This window comes from Eschrichtius robustus, chromosome 12, assembly GCF_028021215.1.
Source record: "Eschrichtius robustus isolate mEscRob2 chromosome 12, mEscRob2.pri, whole genome shotgun sequence".
Taxonomy (NCBI): Eukaryota; Metazoa; Chordata; class Mammalia; order Artiodactyla; family Eschrichtiidae; genus Eschrichtius; species Eschrichtius robustus.
In genome coordinates, this window is record NC_090835.1 from 31,983,882 (window position 1) to 32,008,833 (window position 24,952).

General features: G+C 35.0%; 1 protein-coding gene across 1 annotated transcript in view; it reads left to right on the top strand.

Annotated features, from left to right (window-relative positions):
- DNAH12 (dynein axonemal heavy chain 12) overlaps positions 1–24,952 on the top strand; it is a 219,539-nt gene that overhangs the window by 30,721 nt on the left and 163,866 nt on the right. Inside the window, exons 5-11 of the mRNA XM_068557202.1 lie at positions 201–273; positions 881–1,039; positions 1,254–1,449; positions 3,266–3,454; positions 4,307–4,463; positions 5,114–5,205; positions 21,901–22,079. Of these exons, the coding sequence (XP_068413303.1) occupies positions 201–273; positions 881–1,039; positions 1,254–1,449; positions 3,266–3,454; positions 4,307–4,463; positions 5,114–5,205; positions 21,901–22,079 (1,045 nt within the window). The remainder of the gene's footprint in view (positions 1–200; positions 274–880; positions 1,040–1,253; positions 1,450–3,265; positions 3,455–4,306; positions 4,464–5,113; positions 5,206–21,900; positions 22,080–24,952) is intronic.

Genomic DNA, 24,952 nt, shown 5'->3' on the forward strand with positions numbered 1-24,952 from the left:
GTACCAAGAGCATGATTTTGTTTCACATAAGGGATTTTTTTCTTATACTCATTTTGATTCATATTAAACTATACTATCCATTATCAAAAGTTAGAAACTTTGATTTCAGTTAAGTCTTGCAAGGATTTTCAAGAAGTATTAACCTATCTATCTATCTATAAAATATATGTATATATATACATTTTTTTTTTTTTTTTTAGTGAGGAGTGTTCTTGTGATACCTCCAGTTAAATGGCTTGAAGATGAAGGAGGCCCTTTACCTGAATCCCCTGTGTAAGTAAAATTTTTATAAAACAGTACTGTATCTAGGTTTTGATAACTGATTGAAAATAAACTGGTCTTACATTCAAGGCTACAACTGTGAAGCTCAAAAGTGTTTTGAAAACATGTAAAAAAAAATAGTACTACTGTTTTTTTTTTTCCCCAAAGGTATCCTCTACATTGAACTTATCTAGTTGTTGCTTATGCAATTAGTGGGAACATTTATGGATGTATAACTCAACTTGGCCTTAAGTAAGCTTTGCAGTATGCCAGACAGATTTCTCCGTCTCTTCTCCCCAACCCTAAGGACTGAGTTTGTTTATCACTACCCAGGGTAACTGAGCCAGAGCACAGTGGAAGTTAGGGAACTCATGCCTGGCCCATTAGCCTGCCTTACCCACAAATGATCTCTGGTCTCTCCGAAGATAATGAACTCTTAAGTTCTTGATGTATTTTTATTACATGCTTATCTCCTAAGTTTCCCATTGCTGAGCACATTTCTCTCTTCTCAACCCCCAGTCTTCTCACTTTGATACTAATTCCATGTCACAAATATTATTTCCTAAAATTTAGAATGTATCATTTGAATCCTGTTTGATATGATGTTTTGCTTTTCCAGAGGCCTGGATTATTCTAAGCTTTGGCATTCTAACTATCTGCAGACAAGAAATCAAATATTAGCTAATTTGTACATTGTTCATCCAACTATGAAAATGTTATTGGACCTTGGTTATACAACATTTGCCAATACAGTTTTGCTAGACTTAACTGGAATTAGGTAAAATCCCATATTTATTAATTAACATTTAAAATTTGAATGTCTCCTGCTTGAGTCTTCATATTTTGACTATATAATTTAAAAAACTGATTGATAAATACTCAGGACTTTACTTAGGTTAAAAAATTTTTTAATTTATCTTACTTGTTTCAACAATTTTGCATCATGACCAATATCTATTGTTTGCTTTAAATCATTTTTTTCTCATAAATAGAGGTAAAGGCCCAATTGACTGTGAATCATTGAAAAATGATTTATCAATACAAGCTAGAAAGGCAGAAGAGAAGATAATGAACACTTGGTATCCAAAGGTTATAAGTCTCTTTACCAAGAAGGAGTCACTAGAAGGCATTAAACCTGAGAAACTGGATGCATTTTATAACTGTGTTTCCACACTTATGTCAAATCAGGTAAATAGGTTTTGTATATTTTAAATGATAATGTTATTGAAGTTACTTTAGTATTTTAAATATATCTTCTTTAGATATAGTGCTATATAATTATTTTGAAATAAATTAAGAAAGACTTTTACTATAATTTTGTTTAAATAACTTTAGCAGAAAAATGCTTCATTTCTGGAAGCAGTCTAAAAATGAGAGGGAAGGGCTTCCTTGGTGGAGCAGTGGTTAAGAATCTGCCTGCCAATGAAGGGGACGTGGGTTCGAGCCCTGGTCTGGGAAAATCCCACATGCTGCGGAGCAACTAAGCCCGTGCGCCACGACTACTGAGCCTGTGCTCTAGAGCCGGTGAGTCACAACTACTGAACCTGTGTGCCTAGAGCCCTGCTCCGCAACAAGAGAAGCCACCGCAGTGAGAAACCACCGCAGTGAAAAGCCCGCGCACCACAACGAAGAGTAGCCCCCACTTGCTGCGACTAGAGAAAGCCCGTGCGCAGCAACGAAGACCCAACACAGCCAATAAATAAATAAATAAATAAATAAATAAATAAATAAATAAAATCTAAAAAATAAAAAATAAAAATAAAAAATAAAATGAGAGGTAAGTCTAGAAGTATGTGTCAATATTATGATTGATTACTGGAATCATGCTTAAAGGCTATAAGCTAATTATCTATAGCTTTATTGGAGTAAATTAACAAAAGTACTATCCTAGTGAACATATTTTTGAACTTATGAAATTACAAGTTAATTGATTTTCGTTTTCTTCTCAGTCAAATCTTGGTTCGAAACGTTATTGATCGTCTTTAAATGACAAACAGAAAGAGAATATGAATTTTATACAATTATTTTATGGGCTCCTTGAATTTTTACTATTGTAGAAATGTAATCCTAGAAAAATAGTTTTGAATAAAAACTTTTCCTTTTGGTAAAGACCTCCAAATATTCCATGAATTTTGCCATTTTTAAAGGGAATTTATATATATATATATATATATACATACATACATACATATATATGTATATCTGGTATGTAATACTGTAACGAATATACATGATTTCCTTTTTACCTTTATCCTCTTAAGAGGACTATGATTATATGATAAGAAGTAAAGAGATGAGGAATGTTTTGAAGATTATTTAGATACATGTTTGTCTACCTTGCTTAAATATCTAATAGTTGGTTCTGTATAAGAAAGCATTATTCATACTTTGGTAACTTATAGTGCACATTTCTAAGTTCCAGTGGCTTCACTCTCACCTAGTGATGTGCTGGAAATCTGACCCCAGGAGAAAAAGCCCTGGTTTGTAGTGTTTGCCAATTTCCATGGGGTAAATATTCCCACCATGGTGATTGTCAAGCATCCAAGAGTTTAGTGTCTGGCTCACAAAATTCTTGAATGTTTAACAATTGGCTCTTATAATTGTAGGAGCTAGCTCTAGTACACTACTGTCCCTTGCCCCGTATACATGTCACCTCATGACACCCCCAAACTTAGGTTTCAGGCCTCTCCTCCCCTCAGTCTTTACCATATTGTTGGGTCTTCCGGAACTTTTTCTGTACCAGGGACAGAATTACTAAAGGATGTAGAAGATTCTGAGTTGCCATTTTAAGATTGTTGATATTCTATAGAAAAATTAAAGTTTGTATATATTGTCCTATTTATTTTAGACTATATTTATTAAGAACATATTGTGCTGAATGAAGATAATTTTCAGGACTAAATGGATTGGTAGAGTGAATTAATTATAGGCAATAGCTTACTGATTATAGTTAAAGGTTCAATTTGTACTTTCTAAAGTAATAATAACTTATGGCATCATGCAGCTAAAAGAGCTCTTAAAGAGAACTGTAGAAGGATTTGTAAAACTCTTTGACCAAGAAGATCAACGAGGGCTGCCAATATTTAAGATGGAATTGACGTTTGATGATGATAAAATGGAATTTTATCCTACTTTTCAAGATTTGGAAGATGTTGTTTTGGGTTTGGTTGAGCGAATAGCTGAAGCTCTGCAGGTATTTCTTTATTCTTATCCATTGGGTTTCTTTTTTAAAAAAATTTTTATTGGAGTATAGTTGGTTTACGATGTTGCATTAGTTTCAGGTGTACAGCAAAGTGAATCGGTTATACATACACACATACCCAGTCTTTTTTTAAGATTCTTTTCCCATATAGTCCATTACAGAGTATTGAGTAGAGTTCCCTATAGGTCCTTATTAGTTATCTATTTTATATATAGTAGTGTGTATATATCAATCCCAATCTCTCAAGTTATCCCTCCCTCCCCCTTACCCCCTGGTAACCATAAGTTTGTTTTCTACATCTGTGACTCTGCGCATTGGGTTTCTTTATATGGCCCTTTTTCGAACTTTTAAATTGACTTGAAGCTCTATAAAGTGTATATGTACATAAAATGTTATAACTCGTTGTTTTCTTTCCATCCTCCAGGTTATTTTAAGTTAAAAGTGCTTTCTCTTTGAGAAAGTTTCCTGGCTTGAGATGACTTTTTTCTTCTTAGAACTTTTATTGCAGTTATGAATTGATATTTTTGTGCATGTCTCATGTTCCCTACTGAGTTGTGAACTTCTTAAGGACAAGATCCAAGTCATGTTTGTTCTTTCTAGAGCTTTCTAGTATAATCACTTCAACATAGTTCCTCAATAAATATTTGTTGAATGATAGAAAACTAACCCAACTAAGGTTTTATATTAGACTACAGACAATTTTAAATCATTATTTTGCATCAAGTTATCTTTTCTTGGACCACTGAAATCTGAAATGAATTTTTAAAAGTATAGTATAAGATCTACATATAGATCAATTGCACAGATATTTATTTCATGAATTGTCATTTTTATTTATGTTAGAATGTCCAAACAGTACCCTCTTGGCTATCAGGAACTTCAACAACTGTGAATCTTGACGCAGAACTTCCTGAACATGTGTTACAATGGGCTCTTGATACACTGAAGGTGGCAGTACATCATAACTTAGAAGGTGCAAGAAAACATTATGAGACATATGGTATATATGACACAATATTATATCTCTTTTTTTGTCATAAAAGAATGCCATTTTATTTTTACTAGAATTTGGTCAGTTATTTGGTTGTCTGGATCTGTCATGAAAGAGCAGAGAGCCAGAAGTGAGCATAGGCATGGCTTTTGGCAGAGTCATGGATCAAACCCAAGAAACTTGAATTCTGTTGTTCAGTCCAAAGGGTGAGTGTTAACTGGAGCAGGGTCATAAAGCCAAAATGTAGAGAGAAGAGTTGTTGGCATAAGGAGAAAGTTAAATCAAGGGCAAAAACAAGGTAATTTCTAAGAATAGTTTTGAAGAGTCTGCAGCTCAGTAGCCTCCTCAAGTGTGTTATGGGCTCAGGATAGATAGTTGTTATTTGACATTCTATTAACCAAAACCTTTTATTGACTGGCTTATCTGTACCTCTAAGTTATTTTACATACCCTATTATCTTTATTTTAAAAGTCTGCATTTAACCTGGTTTGCTTATTAAGTCTATTTTATGTTATTTTGTCTGTTCCTATTAGTGTATGTTAATAGTCTATTAATAACATTTAATTGAATAGGCTACTCCATTCTATGACTATATAAAAAAGCACTTTACCTTTTTAAGAGGGTGTTACTGAGATTTAAATTAGATTATTAATTTTCAGTTGAAAAATACAATTGGCTCCTTGATGGGACTGCAGTTAAGCTGATAGAGACTTTTCAGGCAGAAGATCATACTTTTGATGAATACACAGAGGTAAGTGTTAATTCTGTTTTTCATTAATGTCTGTGAATTTCTTTTTAAAATTAAGATCTTTTTATTCTAAAAAATAAATGCTTCAGTCTAAGTTAACAGAATTTCTTATTCAAAACGTCATTTTAGTAAACTCATATGTTCATCTAATAATTTCCCTAGTCATTCATTTAATTCATTCATTGATTCAACAAAAATATCTTTCATCACATTCAGAGACATAGCAAGATTTTGGTGATGCAAAAATAAATAATACATAAGCATTATCCTCAAGAGCTTGTATTTGGCATGGAAGCCAGATATCGAAATAACAACTGTAATATATTGAGATTAGTACTAGAATGGAGATAGGGACAAAGTGTTGTGGAAGCTCACAAGAAGGAATGATTACTTTTGCTTTCGGAAATTGGTGGAGGTTTCTAGAAAAAGTGAAAAGTGGGCTGGACTTTGAAGTAGATGTTTATAGGTGGAGAAGAGAGGAAATGTAACATAAGAAAAGGCCGAAAGTATTTAGAGGTGTTCAGAGAACGTCATATAAACCCCAAATGGCTGAAGAGTAGGTAATTAGGGATACAATATATGGGATATTTTGTGTTTCCATACAAATTTTAGAATTAATTGTTCTAGTTCTATGAAAAAAGCCATTGATGCTTTGGTAGGCTTGCACTGAATATGTAGATTGCCTTGGGAAGTATGGTCATTTTAACAGTATTAATTCTTTTACTTCATGAGCCTGGTATATCTTTCCATTTTTTTGTGTTGATTCAATGTCTTTCATCAATGTCTTATAGTTTTCAGAGTACAGGTCTTTTACATCCTTGGCTAGATTTATTACTAGGTATTTTATTCTTTTTGATGCAATTGTAAATGGGACTGTTTTCTTAACTTCTCCTTCTGATAGTTCATTAGTAACGTGTAGAAACAGAATAGATTTCTGTATATTAATTTTGCATCCTGCAACTTCCCTGAATTTATTTATTACTTCTTACACTATTTTGGTGGTGTCTTTAGGATTTTCTATATGGGTTATCATGTCATCTGCAAACAGTGACAGTTTTACTTCTTCCTTTCCAATTTGGATGCCCTTTATTTCTTATTCTTGTCTGTCTGCTGTGGCTAGGACTTCCGATACTATGTTGAATAAAAGTGGTGAGAGTGGGCATCCTTGTCTTGTTCCTGATCTTAGAGGAAATGCTTTCAGCTTTTCACCATTGAGTATGACGTTGGCTGTGTAATATAGCCTTTATTATGTTGAAGTATGTTTCCTCTATACACATTTTTTTGACAGTTGCTATCACAAATGGAATTTGCATTGTGCCAAAAGCTTTTTCTGCACCTATTGAGATGATCAGATGGTTTTTATTCTTCATTCCGTTAATATGGTGTATCACATTGATTGATTTGCAGTTATTAAATCATCCTTGCATCCTTGGGATAAATCCCACTTGATCATGGTATATAATCCTTTTAATGTATTGTTGAATTCAGTTTGATAATATTTTGTTGAGGATTTTTGCATCTATGTTCATCAGTGATATTTGCCTGTAATTTTCTTTTTTTCTGTTGTCATTTTCTGGTTTTGGTGTCAGGGTGATGCTGGCCTCATGTAATGAATTTGGAAGCATTCCTTCCTCTGCAATTTTTTGGAATAGTTTGAGGATAGATGTTAACTCTCAAGTGTTTTGTAGAATTTACCTACAAATCTGTCTGGTCCTAGACTTTTGTTTGTTGGGAGTTTTTAAATTATTGATTCAATTACTTTACTGGTAATTGGTCTGTTCATATTTTATATTTACCCTATTCAGTCTTGGTAGATTGTACATTTCTCAGAATTTGTCCATTTCTTCTAGGTTGTCCATTTTATTGTCTTATAATTGTTGGTAACAATGCCATGTGATCCTTTGTATTTCTATGAGTTAGTTGTAACTTCTCTTTCATTTCTGATTTTATTTATTTGGGCCCTCTCTCTTCTTTTCTTAATGAGTTTGGCTAAAGGTTTATCAATTTTGTTTATCTTTTCAAAGAACCAACTCTTGTTTTCACTGATCTTTTCTATTAACTTTTAAATCTCTATTTCCACTCTGATCTTTATTTCTTTCCTTTTACTAATTTTAGATTTTGTTTTTCTTTTTGTAGTTCCTTTAGCTGTAAGGTTAAATTGCTTATTTGAGGATTTCCTTGTTTCCTGAGGTAGGCTTGTATCACTATAATTTATCTCTTAGAACTGCTTTTGCTGTATCTCATATATATATATATATATATATATATATATATATATATATATATATATATATATATATATATTTTTTTTTTTTTATTGAAGTATAGTTGATTTACAATGTTGTATTAGTTTCTGGTGTACAGCAAAGTGATTCAGTTATACATATATATAAATACTCTTTTTCATATTCTTTTCCATTATTGTTTATTGCAGGATATTGAATATAGTTCCCTGTGCTCTACAGTAGGACCTTGTTGTTTATCTAATTTATATATAGTAGTTTGCATCTGCTAATCTCAAGCTCCCAATTTATCCCCCAATTCCCTTTCCCCTTTGGTAACCATAAGTTTGTTTTCCCTATATATTTTGGATCATTGTGTTTCTATTTTCATTTGTCTCCAGGTATTTTTTTATTTCCTCTTTGATTTCTTCAGTGACCCATTGGTTGTTTCATTGTGGTTTTAATTTGTATTTCACTGATGACTAATAATGCTGAACATCTTCTAATGTATTACTTTCCACCCATGTATCTTCTTAAAAATAAAGTGTCTGTTCTAGTAATTTTTATATTTTAAGTTGTGTTTTTTATTCTTATTGTTTAATTATAATGGATTTATTTTATTGGGCTATATTATTATAAAATTCTTATTGTTGAGTTTTAAGCTGTCTTTATATATTTTGTCTAAAAGTCTTTTATCTGCAAAATGTTTTGCAATATTTTCTCCCAGTATGTGCCTTGACTTTTCATTTTTTGTAACCATGTCTTTTAAGGAGCAGGCATTTTAAATTCTATTGAATTCCAGTCTATCAATTTTTTCTTTTAAGGTTCATTCTTTTTAAGGTCCTATCTATCTTTTTGTTTGCCTACTCCATGGTCACAAAGATTTGTGCCTATATTTTCTTCTAGACGTTTTATAGTTTCAGCTTTTACATTTAGGTCCATTACCCATCATACATAATTTTAACATATGGTGTGGAATATGAGTCATGGTTCGATTTTTTCCATGTGGGTATCAAGCTGTACCAACATCATTGATTGAAAATACCATCATTGGGACTTCCCTGGTGGCGCAGTGGTTAAGAATCCACCTGCCAATGCAGGGGACATGGGTTTGATCCCTGCTCCAGGAGGATCCCACATGCTGCGGAGCATCTAAGCCCATGCGCCACAACTACTGAAGCCCGCGCACCTAGAGCCCATGAGCCACAACTTCTGAGCCCACACGCTGCAACTACTGAAGCCTGCGCTCTCTAGCGCCCACATGCCACAACTACTGAGCTCGTGCACCACAACTACTGAAGTCCACGCGCCTAGAGCCTGTGCTCCACAACAAGAGAAGCCACCTCACTGAGAAGCGCGCACACCTCAACGAAGAGTAGCCCCTGCTCGCCACAACTAGAGAAAGCCTGCATGCAGCAACAAAGACCCAACACAGCCAAAAACAAAAAAAAGAAAAAAAGAAAATACCGTCTTTTCCCCATTCAATTATCTTGGCATCTTTATTGAAATTCAATTGACTCTATATTTGTGGGTCTATTTCTGGATTTTTTATTCTTTTCCATTGATTTACAGATCTATTCTTATGCCAATACCATAATCTTGATTTCTGTAGTTTTACAGTGAGTTTCAAAATTAGGTATTAATTATAAGTTCTCTACTTTTTTCTTCTTTTTCAAAATTATTTTGAATACTCTATGTTTTCTGTATTTCCATGTACATTTCAAAATCAATTTCTATAAAGAAGCCAGCTGGGATTTTGATTAGGATTGAATTGAATTTCTTTTTTTTTTGGCTGCACTGTACGGCATGCAGAATCTTAGTTACCCACCCAGGGATCGAAGCCTTGCACCCTGCAGTGGAAGTGTGGAGTCCTAACCACTGGACTGCCAGGGAAGTCCCGGTCATTTATTCACTTTTAACATTATTAATATAGTTGTATTTCTGTCTGCTATTTTACTTTTTGTTTTCTATATGTCTCATGTCTTTTTTGTTCTTCTATTCTTCCTCTTTTACTGCTTTCTTTTACATTAAATGAATATTTTCTAATGAAGCAATTACATTTCTTTAATGATTTTTTTCAATTTTTAAAGTTTTTTTTAGTGTTTATTCTAGGGCTTATGAGAGAAGCCTAATTTAAATAACTTCAGATTTATGCTAGCTTAATTCCAGTGAGATATAGAAACATTATTCCTATATAGCTCTATACCCTTTCCCCCTTTTTGTGGTATTATTGTTATACATATTACATATATTAATGTTACAAACCCAACAATACATTGTTATAATTATTACTTTACCATCTGTAGTCATTTCCTTAGCCCAGTACAGCTTTGCCTCCACCTTTCTTCTTTGTACTCTTACATTTATGTTTAAAATATATTTACATTTCTATATGTTAGATGCCCAACAATACATTATTATACATGTTATTTTATACATTATATATAATATAGATATAATATATGTGATGTGTATTATACATATTATTTTATACAACTCTTTTTAATATTGGTTAAGAGAAAGAGGGAGAAAAATATGTAGTTACACTATCTTTTATAATTACATAATTTGTTTTACTGGTACTCTTTGTTTTTCCTTATGGATTTGAATCACCATCTGGGGTTACTTGCTTTCAACCTGAGGAAGTCCCATTAGTATTTCTTATAGGACAGGTCTGCTTAAAAAATTCTCTCAGTTTTTGTATATCTGGAAATATCTTTATTTTATCTTCATTTTTGAAAGACAGCTTTTCTGGATTTAGAATTCTTGGCTGACAGTTTTTAACTCTTGCTGATTCAAGATTTTCTCCTTTTCGTTGGCTTTCTGTATTTTTACTATCATTTGTCTGTTTCTGAATCTCTTTGCATTTATCTTAAAGTGCTTTGAACTACTGGATGTGTAGATTGGTGTTTTTCAATCAGTTTGGGAATCTTTCAGCTATTGTGGTCTTGAATATTTTTTGTGCTTCTTTCTCTCTCTCTTGTGCTTCCTTCTGATACTCTCATTACACATGCATTGGTCCACTTAATCATGTCCCATATTTAACAGAGGCTCTGTTTTTTTCTTCATTTTTTTTTCATTTGTTCTTTGGATTGCATAAATTCTATCAATCTACCTTCAAGTTTGTTAATTCTTTCTTCTGTCAGTTCAAATCTACTGTTGAGCCACTCTAGAGAATTTTCCATTTCAGTTATTGTACTTTTCAACTCCAAAATTTCCATTTAGTTCTTTTTTTTTTTTTGTAATTTCTAAACCTTTCATCTATCTGATGAGACATGGTCATTGTACCTTGCTTTACTTCTTTAAGCATGATTTCCTTTAATTCTTTGAATGTATTTGTAATGGCAACTTTCAAGTTTTTTTCTGTTAAATTCGATTGTTTTTGGTTGTGCTGACAGGCAGTTTCTGTTGCCTGCATTTTTTAAAACCAGTGTATGGGTCCTACTTTCTTGTTTCTTTGTATGTCTCATAATTTCCTGTTGGAATCTGAACATTTTAGATAATATATTGTAGCAACTCTAGGCCCTGTTCCCCCTTCCAGTTTGTTATTTTTATTTGTTTGTTTATTTGTTTAGTGACTGGGTAGATTATTTTAGTGAAGCCTGTTTCTCTCCCCCACCCTCTGAAGTGTTAAGCCTTTGATGTTGCTCCTCCAGGAGCCACAGCTTTCGGTGTGCCCAAAGTCATCCTGGGAGGCCATGCTTTCAAGTGGCTTTCTTCTCTCTTTCTCTGGCCACACATAGCTGTTAGTTTTCACTTTTTGTTGGCTAATTGCTGTATTGTTTTCAACAATGCCATGGAGGTATAAATTGCTCTACTGATTAATCAAATTCAGACTCCCTTGAAAGAGCAGTTCCCAGGGTCAGTGTTTGATAGTTATGCTACCCTAGGAGGGCTTCTACCAGCAGTCTCCTTCCCTGGCTCTCTCCCTCAAACTAGCCAGTCTGTGATTTAGCCCAAATCTTCACCAAATTCCTGAATCTTCCTCACAGTTGCTCCCTACCACAACCTCCAATGTTTTTGAGGGCACACTTAGGCTTGAACTTTTCCATGCTCTATTGCAAATGAAGTCAATTCCTTTGGGAAAAGATTAGGAAGTATCTATTTTACCTCTGACCTGCTTCCCCTTCACTTCCAGGCAAAATCTCTGAGCCAAGGCCCTGGAGCTGGGAATGGGGATAGTGACATGCTTCTCTCAGTGACAACCCCACTGAAGGGGTTGAACCCTAAGTGGAGTGGAGAGCAGTAACCTGAGGTTTTCCTGTCTTTCTTCTGATATGGAAGCACCACCTTACCAGCCAGGGAAAGTGTGATTGATGTCTCAGTATTCTCAGTGGTACCATGACCAAGGTAGACCTTCCCTTCCATGAGTGGTATCTGGATGGAACAAGAGAGTCCCCACCTTCTAATTGTACTCACCAAGAACGTAGCTTTATCAACAGCTGTTTAAGCCCTCCAGCTGGAACCTGTGTGGAAAGATAGCCCTGTGTTCTTGAGCGCACTTATCTGGAGTGGAGTTTCAACCTTGCTGAGCTGGGAATACGGAGGGAGGGAGCAATCCAGGTTCAAATACCACAGATTCTCACTTTTCTTACCAAATATTCATAGATTTTTCGTGAATAGATGTTTCTTCATTTTCTGTATACTCTTATGACCATATTCAGAGGCTTTAAATTAAATGCTTGTTTTTAAAATAATTTTCACCAGTTTCACTGGGGAGCATATCCACAGAGCTCCTCATGTTGTCATGCTGGAAGTGTTTTCTGAGTTTCTTTCTGTAATTTTTAAAATCTGGCTTCTTTTAAGATTTTCTCTTTTTCATTGCTTCTCAGCTAGTTGATTGTGAAGTGCTTTTCTATTGTTTCTTTTGTATTTCTTTTGTTTGAGAAGAAATACTGTTGACATTCTTAGGTCTGTTTAGCTCTTATCAAACTTGGAAAATATTCAGACATTATTACTTAAATTTTTTTTGTTTGCCTCCTTCCCCCAATTCTGGAATTCCAATTTCATGTGTATTAGACTGTTTGATATTATTCCAGAGGTTACTGAAGTTCTGTTCAGAGTTTTCAGTTTCTTCTCTCTAAGCTTCATTTTGGATAGTTCTTTTGCATCATTTTAAGTACACTAAGGGCTTCCCTGGTGGTGCAGTGGTTAAGAATCCACCTGCCAATGCAGGGGACACAGGTTCAAGCCCTGGTCCAGGAAGATCCCACATGCCGTGGAACAACTCAGCCCGTGTGCCATAACTACTGAGCCTGTGCTCTAGAGCCTGCGAGCCACAACTACTGAGCCCTCAAGCCACAACTACTGAAGCCTGTGTGCCTAGAGCCCGTGTTCCGCAACAAGAGAAGCCACTACAATGAGAAGGCCACGCACTGCAACGAAAAGTAGCCCCTGCTCACCACAACTAGAGAAAGCCCGTGCACAGCATTGAAGACCCAACGCAGCCAAAAATAATAAATAAAAATAAATAAATAAATAAAATATTAAATACGTTTATCCTTTCTTCTCTGGTGTTAAACTGCTGTTACTCATATTAAGTAACATCTTCGTTTCAGATATTGTATTTTCCCAATTTTTTTGTAAATATTATTTATGCTTTATTATGTTCATATTTTATTTTACATTCTTGAACATAGTAGAGCATATTTCTAATAGGTTACAGGGAGGCTGGTCTGTATCATTTCAGTCCATCATACAGTGCTTTTCCATTTTCCCCCAACATTTTTGTGTTCTATAAGTCTTGTACTTGTTTCATAAAATATAATTGCTAAGTATTCTATTTTTTGAAGATGTTATAAATGGAATTGTTTTCTTAATTTCATTTTTGTATTGTTGATTGCTAATGTCTAGAAATACAATTGATTTTTGTATATTGGTCTTATATCCTGCAAACTTGTTGAACTTTATTAATCTTCATAGTTTTATCTGTATGTGTGTATACTGTTTAGGGTTTTCTATATATGTCATTTGGAAGAAGAGATTGTCTTATTTCTTCCTTTTTAATATGGATGCCTCTTATTTATTTTTTTTGCTTAATTTCCCTGGCTAGTACCCCTGGTATAATGTTGAGTAGAAGTAGTGATAGTAGATACCCTTTTTGTTCTTGATCTTAGAGGGAAAACATTATTTTTTAAACCATTAAATATAATATTAGTTGTAGATTTTTCCTAGATACTCTTTATCAAGTTGAGGACGTTGGCTACTATTCCTGGTTTGTTAAGTGTTATTACCACAAAAGAGTGATAGATTTTGTTAAATGCTTTTTTTTTAAATTTAATTTTATTTATTTTTTTATACAGCAGGTTGTTATTAGTCATTCATTTTATACACATCAGTGTACACATGTCAATCCCAATCTCCCAATTCATCACACCACCCCCACCACCCCCGGCCGCTTTCTCCCCCTGATGTCCATACGTTTGTTCTCTACTTCTGTGCCTCAATTTCTACACACCAGTTCATCTGTACCATTTTTCTAGGTTCCACATACATGCGTTAATATACGATACTTGTTTTTCTCTTTCTGACTTACTTCACTCTGTATGACAGTCTCTAGGTTCATCCATGTCTCTACAAATGACCTAATTTCATTCCTTTTTATGGCTAAGTAATATTCCATTGTATATGTGTACCACATCTTCTTTATCCATTCATCTGTCGATGGGCATTTAGGTTGCTTCCATGTCCTGGCTATTGTAAATAGTGCTGCAATGAACATTGGGATGCATGTGTCTTTTTGAATTATGGTTTTCTCAGGGTATATGCCCAGTAGTGGGATTGCTGAGTCATATGGTAATTCTATTTTTAGTTTTTTAAGGAACCTCCATACTGTTCTCCATAGTGGCTATATCAATTTACATTCCCACCAACAGTGTAAGAGGGTTCCCTTTTCTCCACACCCTCTCCAGCATTTGTTGTTTGTAGATTTTCTGATGATGCCCATTCTAACTGGTGTGAGGTGATACCTCATTGTAGTTTTGATTTGCATTTCTCTAATAATTTGTGATGTTGAGCAGCTTGTCATGTGCCTCTTGGCCATCTGTATGTCTTCTTTGGAGAAATGTCTATTTAGGTCTTCTGCCCATTTTTTGATTGGGTTGTTTGTTTTCTTAATATTGAGCTGCATGAGCTGTTTATATATTTTGGAGATTAATCCTTTGTCCGTTGATTCATTTGCAAATATTTTCTCCCATTCTGAGGGTTGTCTTTTCGTCTTGTTTATGGTTTCCTTTGCTGTGCAAAAGCTTTTAAGTTTCATTAGGTCCCATTTGTTTATTTTTGTTTTTATTTCCATTACTCTAGGAGGTGGATCAAAAAAGATCTTGCTGTGATTTATGTCAAAGAGTGTTCTTCCTATGTTTTCCTCTAAGAGTTTTATACTGTCCAGTCTTACATTTAGGTCTCTAATCCATTTTGAGTTTACTTTTGTGTATGGTGTTAGGGAGTGTTCTAATTTCATTCTTTTACATGTAGCTGTCCAGTTTTCCCAGCACCACTTATTGAAGAGACTGTCTTTTCTCCATTGTATATCCTTGCCTCCTTAGCCATAGATTAGTTGACCATAGGTGCGTAGGTTTATCTCTGGGCTTTCTATCCTGTTCCATTGATCTATATTTCTGTTTTTGTGCCAGTACCATATTGTCTTGATTACTGTAGCTTTGTAGTATAGTCTGAAGTCAGGGAGTCTGATTCCTCCAGCTCCGTTTTTTTCCCTCAAGACTGCTTTGGCTATTCGGCGTCTTTTGTGTCTCCATACAACTTTTAAGATTTTTTGTTCTAGTTCTGTAAAAAATGCCATTGGCAATTTGATAGGGATTGCATTGAATCTGTAGATTGCTTTGGGTAGTATAGTCATTTTCACAATATTGATTCTTCCAATCCAAGAACATGGTATATCTCTCCATCTGTTGGTATCATCTTTAATTTCTTTCATCAGTGTCTTATAGTTTTCTGCATGCATGTCCTTTGTCTCCCTAGGTAGGTTTATTCCTAGGTATTTTATTCTTTTTGTTGCAGTGGTAAATGGGAGTGTTTCCTTAATTTCTCTTTCAGATTTTTCATTATTAGTGTATAGGAATGCAAGAGATTTCTGTGCATTAATTTTGTATCCTGCAACTTTACCAAATTCATTGATTAGCTCTAGTAGTTTTCTGGTGGCATCTTTAGGATTCTCTATGTATAGTATCATGTCATCTGCAAACAGTGACAGTTTTAATTCTTCTTTTCTAATTTGTATTCGTTTTATTTCTTTTTCTTCTCTGATTGCCGTGGCTGGGACTTACAAAACTATGTTGAATAATAGCCATGAGAGTGGACATCCTTGTCTTGTTCCTGATTTTAGAGGAAATGCTTTCAGTTTTTCACCATTGAGAATGATGTTTGCTGTGGGTTTGTCATATATGGGCTTTATTATGTTGAGGTAGGTTCCCTCTGTGCCCACTTTCTGGAGCGTTTTTATCATAAATGGGTGTTGAATTTTGTCAGAAGCTTTTTCTGCATCTATTGAGATGATCAGATGGTTTTTATTCTTCAATTTGTTAATATGGTGTATCACATTGATTGATTTGCATATATTGAAGAATCCTTGCATCCCTGGGATAAACCCCACTTGATCATGGTGTATGATCCTTTTAATGTGTTGCTGGATTCTGTTTGCTAGTGTTTTGTTCAGGATTTTTGCATCTATATTCATCAGTGATATTGGTGTGTAATTTTCTTTTTTTGTAGTGTCTTTGTCTGGTTTTGGTATCAGGGTGATGGTGGCCTCATAGAATGAGTTCGGGGTGTTCCTTCCTCTGAAGTTTTTTGGAAGAGTTTGAGAAGGATGGGTGTTAGCTCTTCTCTAAATGTTCGATAGAATTCACCTGTGAAGCCATCTGGTCCTGGACTTCTGTTTGTTGGAAGATTATCAATCACAATTTCAATTTCATTACTTGTGATTGATCTGTTCATATTTTCTATTTCTTCCTGGTTCAGTCTTGGAGGGTTATACCTTTCTAGGAATTTGTCCATTTCTTCCAGGTTGTCCATTTTATTGGCATAGAGTTGCTTGTAGTAGTCTCTTAGGATGCTTTGTACTTCTGCGGTGTCTGTTATAACTTCTCCTTTTTCATTTCTAATTTTATTGATTTGAGTCCTCTCCCTCTTTTTCTTGATGAGTCTGGCTAAAGGTTTATCAATTTTGTTTATCTTCTCAAAGAACCAGCTTTTAGTTTTATTGATCTTTGCTATTGTTTTCTTTGTTTCTATTTCTTTTATTTCTGCTCTGATCTTTATGATTTCTTTCCTTTTGCTCACTTTGGGTTTTATTTGTTCTTCTTTCTGTAGTTCCTTTAGGTGTAAGGTTACATTGCTTATTTGAGATTTTTCTTGTTTCTTGAGGTAGGCTTGTATAGCTATAAACTTCCCTTTTAGAACTGCTTTTGCTGCATCCCATAGGTTTTGGATCGTCGTGTTTTCATTGTCATTGTCTCTAGGTATTTTTTGATTTCCTCTTCGATTTCTTCAGTGATCTCTTGGTTATTTAGTAATGTATTGTTTAGCCTCCATGTGTTTGTGATTTTTACGTTTTTTTCCTTGTAATTGATTTCTAATCTCATAGCTTTGTGGTCAGAAAAGATGCTTGGTATGATTTCAATTTTCTTAAATTTACTGAGGCTTGATTTGTGACCCAAGATGTGATCTATCCTGGAAAATGTTCCGTGTGCCCTTGAGAAGAAAGTGTAATCTGCTGTTTTGGGATGGAATGTCCTATAAATATCAATTAAATCTATCTGGTCTATTGTGTCATGTAAAGCTTGTGTTTCCTCATTGATTTTCTGTCTGGATGATCTGTCCGTTGGTGTAAGTGAGGTGTTAAAGTCCCCCACTATTACTGTGTTACTGTCGATTTCCTCCTTTATAGCTGTTAGCACTTGCCTTATGTATTGAGGTGCTCCTATGTTGGGTGCATATATATTTATAATTGTTATATCTCCTTCTTGGATTGATCCCTTGATCATTATGTAGTGTCCTTCCTTGTCTCTTGTAACATTCTTTATTTTAAAGTCTATTTTATCTGATAGGAGTATTGCTACTCCAGCTTTCTTTTGATTTCCATTTGCATGGAATATCTTTTTCCATCCCCTCACTTTCAGTCTGTATGTGTCCCTAGTTCTGAAGTGGGTCTCTTGTAGACAGCATTTATATGGGTCTTCTTTTTGTTTCCATTCAGCAAGCCTGTGTCTTTTGGTTGGAGCATTTAATCCATTCACATTTAAGGTAATTATCTATATGTATGTTCCTATTACCATTTTCTTAATTGTTTTGGGTTTGTTTTTGTAGGTCCTTTCCTTCTCTTGTGTTTCCCACTTAGAGAAGTTCCTTTAGCATTTGTTGTAGAGCTGGTTTGGTGGTGCTGAATTCTCTTAGCTTTTGCTTGTCTGTAAAGCTTTTGATTTCTCTGTTGAATCTGAGTGAGATCCTTGCCGGGTAGAATAATCTTGGTTGTAGGTTCTTCCCTTTTATCACTTTAATTATGTCATGCAACTCCCTTCTGGCTTGTAGAATTGCTGCTGAGAAATCAGCTGTTAACCTTATGGGAGTTCCCTTGTATGTTATTTGTCGTTTTTCCCTTGCTGCTTTCAATGATTTTTCTTTGTCTTTAATTTTTGCCAATTTGATTACTATGTGTCTCGGCATGTTTCTCTTTGGGTTTATCCTGTTTGGGACTCTCTGCCCTTCCTGGACTTGGGTGGCTAGTTCCTTTCCCATGTTAGGGAAGTTTTCGACTATAATCTCTTCAAATCTTTTCTGGGGTCCTTTCTCTCTCTCTTCTCCTTCTGGGACCCCTATAATGCGAATGTTGTTGCATTTAATGTTGTCCCAGAGGTCCCTTAGGCTGTCTTCATTTCTTTTCATTCTTTTTTCTTTATTCTGTTCCGCAGCAGTGAATTCCACCATTCTGTCTTCCAGGTCACTTATCCATTCTTCTGCCTCAGTTATTCTGCTATTGATTCCTTCTAGTGTAGTTTTCATTTCAGTTATTGTATTGTTCATCACTGTTTGTTTGTTCTTTAATTCTTCTAGATCTTTGTTAAACATTTCTTGCATCTTCTCGATCTTTGCCTCCATTCTTTTTCCAAGGTCCTGGATCATCTTCACTGTCATTATTCTGAATTCTTTTTCTGGAAGGTTGCCTATCTCCACTTCATTTAGTTGTTTTTCTGGGGTTTTATCTTGTTCCTTCATCTGGTACATAGCCCTCTGCCTTTTCATCTTGTCTGTCTTTCTGTGAATGTGGTTTTTGTTCTACAGGGTGGAGGATTGTAGTTCTACTTGCTTCTGCTGTCTGCCCTCTGGTGGATGAGGCTATCTAAGAGGCTTGTGCAAGTTTCCTGATGGGAGGGACTGGTGGTGGGTAGAGCTGGCTGTTGCTCTGGTGGATAGAGCTCAGTAAAACTTTAATCTGTTTGTCTGCTGATAGGTGGGGCTGGCTTCCCTCCCTGTTGGTTGTTTGGCCTGAGGTGACCTAACACTGGAGCCTACCCAGGCTCTTTGGTGGGGCTAATGGCAGACTCTGGGAGGGCCCATGCCAAGGAGTGCTTCCCAGAACTTTTGCTGCCAGTGTCCTTGTCCTCACGGTGAGACACAGCCACCCCCCGCCTCTGCAGGAGATCCTCCAACACTAGCAGGTAGGTCTTGTTCAGTCTCCTATGGGGTCACTGATCCTTCCCCTGGGTCCTGATGTGCACACCACTTTGTGTGTTCACTCCAAGAGTGGAGTCTCTGTTTCCCCCAGTCCTATCAAAGTCCTGCAATCAAATCCCGCTAGTCTTCAAAGTCTGATTCTCTAGGAATTCCTCCTCCCATTGCCAGACCCCCAGGTTGGGAAGCCTGATGTGGGGCTCAGAACCTTCACTCCAGTGGGTGGACTTCTGTGGTATAATTGTTCTCCAGTTTGTGAGTCACCCACCCAGCGGTTATGGGATTTGATTTTATTGTGATTGCGCCCCTCCTACCTTCTCATTGCGGCTTCTCCTTTGTCTTTGGATGTGGGGTATCTTTTTTGGTGAGTTCCAGTGTCTTCCTGTTGGTGATTGTTCAGCAGTTAGTTGTGATTCTGGTGTTCCTGCAAGAGGGAGTGAGAGCATGTCCTTGTACTCCGCCATCTTGAACCAATCTCATTAAATGCTTTTTCTGTATCTATGAGATGATTGTACGTTTTTCTAATTTGCATACTTTATACTTTATTTCGTTTTTGTGTGTTTATAAAAATACATAATGGATTCATAAATGCATTATTACTTTCATAAAATCAGTGATGGTATATTCTCTTTCATTTGTATTTTACCATATATCTCAATACAGTGCTCTTCAGAGAATAGGCACAATAAATATTCTATGAGCTAACAGCTAAATTTTTTGATCCTGGCCATAACTTTTAGCATCTGGAAACCCTAAATCTCTAGGCTGGGAACATGTTTCATTGGGTTTCACAGTGACTCTCTTCTTAGGCCTAGTATTTTGCTGTGAAATTTTCTAGAATTTTATAATTTCTGGATGGCTTACGTAACTATATAAAAATTTACTTTTAGGTTTAGTGATCTACCCCTGGACTTTTTGTCAATTATGACATACTATAGTTGTGAATAATATGCCTATTTGGGAGAAATAAATTATGAACTACACATATATGTAGAGGAAATGATATGATGCTTGGGATTTTTGTAAAAATAAAACAGAAGGGGAGTGGTTAGAGGTATAGAGAAAACAAGATTGGCCATGAGTTCATAATGGTTGAAGCTGGAAAATGGGTACATTTTACCTACTTTTGTACGTTTAAAATATTCCATTAAAAAGTGTAATATAATACAAAAATCATGTAAAGCATATATGTACAGATTTATAGGTAATTATAACCTAATAACTACCTAGATTAACAGTTAGAATTTTGCAGTATTCCAGAAGCCACCCATGTGCCTCTTTCCAACCGTAATCTTCTCCCTTCTTTATTGGGAACTATTATCCTGACATTTCTTGCTTTTCTTTATAGTTACCACCTATGTATGCATCCTTAAATAATATAGTTTAGTTTTTCCCATGGTAAGTTTATATGGAAGATATCATATTACATGTATTTTTTGTGTTTTTATTCTTTCATCATTATGAAATTCATCCATATTTTGCATATAGTCCTAGTTTATTATAGCACAGCACTCCAATATATGAATGTGCCATCAATTCTACTGTAAATGGACATTCGTGTTGTTTCCAGTTGCCATGTTTTCTTTGATCCAGCCCATTTTATTTTCCATATCTGTTAATTACATCCCTGAAAAACTGGATGATGGCCTTTGAGAATGAGAAAACATCTTTTCTCCCTTCTCAGGTGCCATCAGCTCTATCAACTCTCTATTTGGTATATTTGTAACCAAAATCCAAGACTACTGAGTATAGTCTTTAAACTAACTAATTAATATCCTCATTTCCTTTAAACTTTGAAAATTTTAAGCCCAATCCACTGAATACTGGAGACAAGAAAAATAGGGTAGACTTGAGAGAGAGGGAAATGAAGAAAAAGTCTCCTTAAGGAAGAATAAAAGGAATATGAGGCCTTTTGGTGGAGGGTGGAGATGAGGTGAGGAGGAAGGTAGAGGCAACATTAAAGATGGATTGTGAGGGACTTCCCTGATGGTCCCATGGTTAAGACTCCTGCTTCCAGTGCAGGGTGTGTGGGTTCAATCCCTGGTCAGGGAACTAAGATCCCACATGCCATGCGAGATGGCCAAAAAATTTTTAAAAAAGAATTAAAAAAAAAAATGGATTGTGAAATTAAGTCAAAGTTACCCAAAGTTGGTAGATATGTTTCACTTTCCATAAAACTTATCACAACATAACTTGCCAGGTTTTATTCCATACTACTTTGCTCAATTTAAAAAAATTATCCCAGTGTCTGGGTATTAGGAATTTGTATAAATTCCAATATCTTGGAATGTTGGTAACAGCAGGGCACAATGTTTCTCTCCTGGATTATTTTGACCCAAATCAAAAAATTTCTTCTATTTATTTTCCTGAAGATTGAATTAGAATTTTCAGTGAGGCATCAGTAATGGCACAAGCAAGTATTGATATTAGTTAGCTACACAAATTGTCACATGATACAGATTTGTTTTTAAACCAAGAGATGAGTTGGCTTTGATGATAATTTTTTTTAATAGTTACTGAGGGAAATTTCACCTTGTGACATGTCCAGATATTGATGCTATAAATGTCATCGTATTGGATATTTACTGGTAGATTTGTCAATTCCTTAATGAAAGGACAGGTGAAAAAAGATTCGTGCGATAATGGATAAAATTTTAGTCACTTAACAAAAAGAAATGAATTTACATTTATATCATATAATTAAGAATTTCACCATAATACTGTACTATAAAATCACAGCTGAATTTGAAAATTCTAAGCATTTTTGTTTTAAATCCTTTTGTTTAAGTTTGTAGGAAAATTTTTCAGTCTTGCTTCAGAAATAATGCTTTTGCCTCAGTGGGCTCATTTTCCTATGGTGCGTTTGGATTGTGAAGATTTGAAGACAGGCCTAACAAACAAAGCAAAAGCCTTCGCAAACATATTACTAAATGACATAGCTTCAAAACATAGGAAAGAAATTGAAAGGTAAGTAGAATTAGTTGCCAAACTCAGAATTATAAGGCTAAAAGAAATAGTTTGCTAGTGACAATTCTTGTTTAAAAATAAAAGATTAAAATATAAGTACTTACAAGTTTTTCTCCATAGCTACCTCCTAAGAGGGTTTCTTTATAGTCCTGTTGGTTTGGTTTCTTTTCGTTTGATACTGTTTGAGACTAGTTTTGAGGCAACCCAGGATTTTTTGAAAAAAGAAATTGACATACACCAGCTTTTGGATACAGGTTGCATGGTAATGAAAAAACCATAGACTTTCAGTGATATTGGGAAGATCTGGGATCATTCCTGACCACGGTATTTACTTATTGTGTCACCTAGTTTATTTTTTGCATCTGTAAAATGGAGACAGTAATACCTAGTTGGCAGGATAGCTATAGATTGGATTCATGAACTAGTGGCCTACTAGCTGAATGTGAATGTGAATTTTATTTTGTTTAAACAAATTTTGAATTTGCTATCAACATTTCAAAATTAGGAGTTTTCACACGCACACACACACACACGCACACACACACACACTCTCTCTCCAGATCTCTTACTTTTCTTGAAAAAGTGGGAAGACCATGCCACATTAGGCCTATAGTGGTAAATGGAGTTGAGAAGAAACTTTCCCTTTGACAGGGAGAATGACCTCTGGTTTGTTCATCCAGTGCTCAAGCAACTGATCCTCCAAATAATTTAACTTATTTGTTACCTGTCTGGCTCCAGAGGACTTTCAGTTTGCAACTTCTATAAGGATTAAAACTAATATTTATATAAATCACCTAGCACAGTGCCTGGAACATAGTACTCAAGAAATGTTAGCCATTATGTTTATTTTCCCAGAAGCAATGTAAGAGAATTATGTGCCTTGGAATCAGAGAGACCTGGATTTGAATCCGGTCTCTGCCATGAACTAGTTCCGTGACTCTAGGCAAGTTACTTAATTTCCCTGAGCCTCAATTTCCTGCGGTGCCAACTATGAAAAATAATACCTTCCTTGCAGGACTAATGTTAGGATCACAGATAACATTTGTAAAGTATCTGGCACCATGCTTGGCATAGAAGAGGCACCCAATAAAGGGAGCTATCACATCAATAAATATTTTTAAATGAATAAAAAATATATGACTCTCAGAAAGTTAAGTATTGGTCAGCTGTACTTTGTACAACATTATACTACAAAAAGATGTTGAAGATGGTAAAGTATTAAGACTCTTCATTTCTAACAATCCCTTTGAGTAAGAGCAGTGACAATACCATAGTTAATTTAAAAATTTTTAAAGTTTGACATGACTTTTTTGGCATTTATTTTTGTAATATCTGTCACTTTTCTGGGAAATTCTTTCAACAAAATAACTGTCTTATTATAAACCCATGACATAAGAGCAGCTGAAAAGTCCATTTTCCTCTGCCTCATTCATTCTTTGATTCTTTCCGGTTTAAGTTCCATACTTGAGATAGGTAACATCAAAAGGAGGAAATATGTGCCACTATGTTAAGCACAATTTATTAAATAAATTAATAATTATTAAAGAACAATTTTCTTACTTCATAGTTTGGTTTAGTATCTGCTTGGGCCACCTTGCTCTCAATAATCTTGTTTGCCTCCTTTTCTTTTCTTTCTTTCTTTCGTTCTTTTTTGTTTGTTTGTTTTTGGCCGTGCCACGCGGCATGTGGGATCTTAGTTCCCCGACCAGGGATCGAACCCATGCCCCCGCAGTCGAAGCACGGAGTCCTAACTACTGGACCGCCAGGGAATTCCAGACTCCTTTTCTTTTGCTGTAATGTCACTCCCCAAGGGACTCAGATTCTGCTCTAATAAGAAGAAAGCACCCACAATAGGATCATCTGTCTTTTTTGCATTATCAACATTAATGCATCCTCCTAAAATTTTGATAATCAAGAATTAACTGTCAAGCCCTACATTATCTGATTCCTGCTCATCTCTACAATTTCATGTTATGTCCTCTCCTTTGTATTCACACTGCCCTGCTTGCCATTCCTAAACTATGCGAAGCTTATTGCTACCTCAGGATTTAATCCTTGCTATTTTTTCTTCCTTGGAAGCTTTTTTCCTGATATTTGAATGACTCATTTTTTCCTTCTCTCATCTTGAATATCACCTCTCTAGAGAGTTATTTCCTGGCTACTTTATATAAAATACTGGCCCCTTCTCTATACTCCATCATTCTTTATCCCTTTACTTTGCTTTTTTTTTTTCTTCTTCATAGCACTTTTTACTACCTAACATTGTGTTATATATTTATGTGCTCTTGTCTCTCTCATCAACTTGAATGTAAGCTTTATGATGGTAGGGACTTATCTATTTGCTGTTATATCTCCAGTGCTTAGAACTTTGCTTAGCACATTGTAGGTACTCAATTATTTATTAGATGAATGAATAAGAATAATTACTCACATAATATAAATGAAATACCTGCACGAGCTAAAATTGATTTTTAAAATCACTTACCTCTTTTGTACTTCGTTTTTGCAAGGGTTTTTTCTGATATTTCTAATAATGGCATGACAGTACTGATACTGCAAAGCACAAGGAAAAAAATTCTATGACATATACCTTTAGTTGAATAATGGCTATAGGGTATCTAGGTTCATACTTACATACACATATATTCTGAAAGAATCATAGGTTTTTAAATGTATACAGAGGTTTGATCTTTTTACTTACCACATTTCACAAGGGACACTAATAATAATAATAATTAAGCTGATGACTATACTAAAAATTATAGTTATAGTTACCAGTAATTGAGAGTGTACTATGTGCTAAGCTCTTTTACATTCATTATTCATTATTGTATTACAACAATCCTGCAAGATGAATGTTAATAACTTCATTT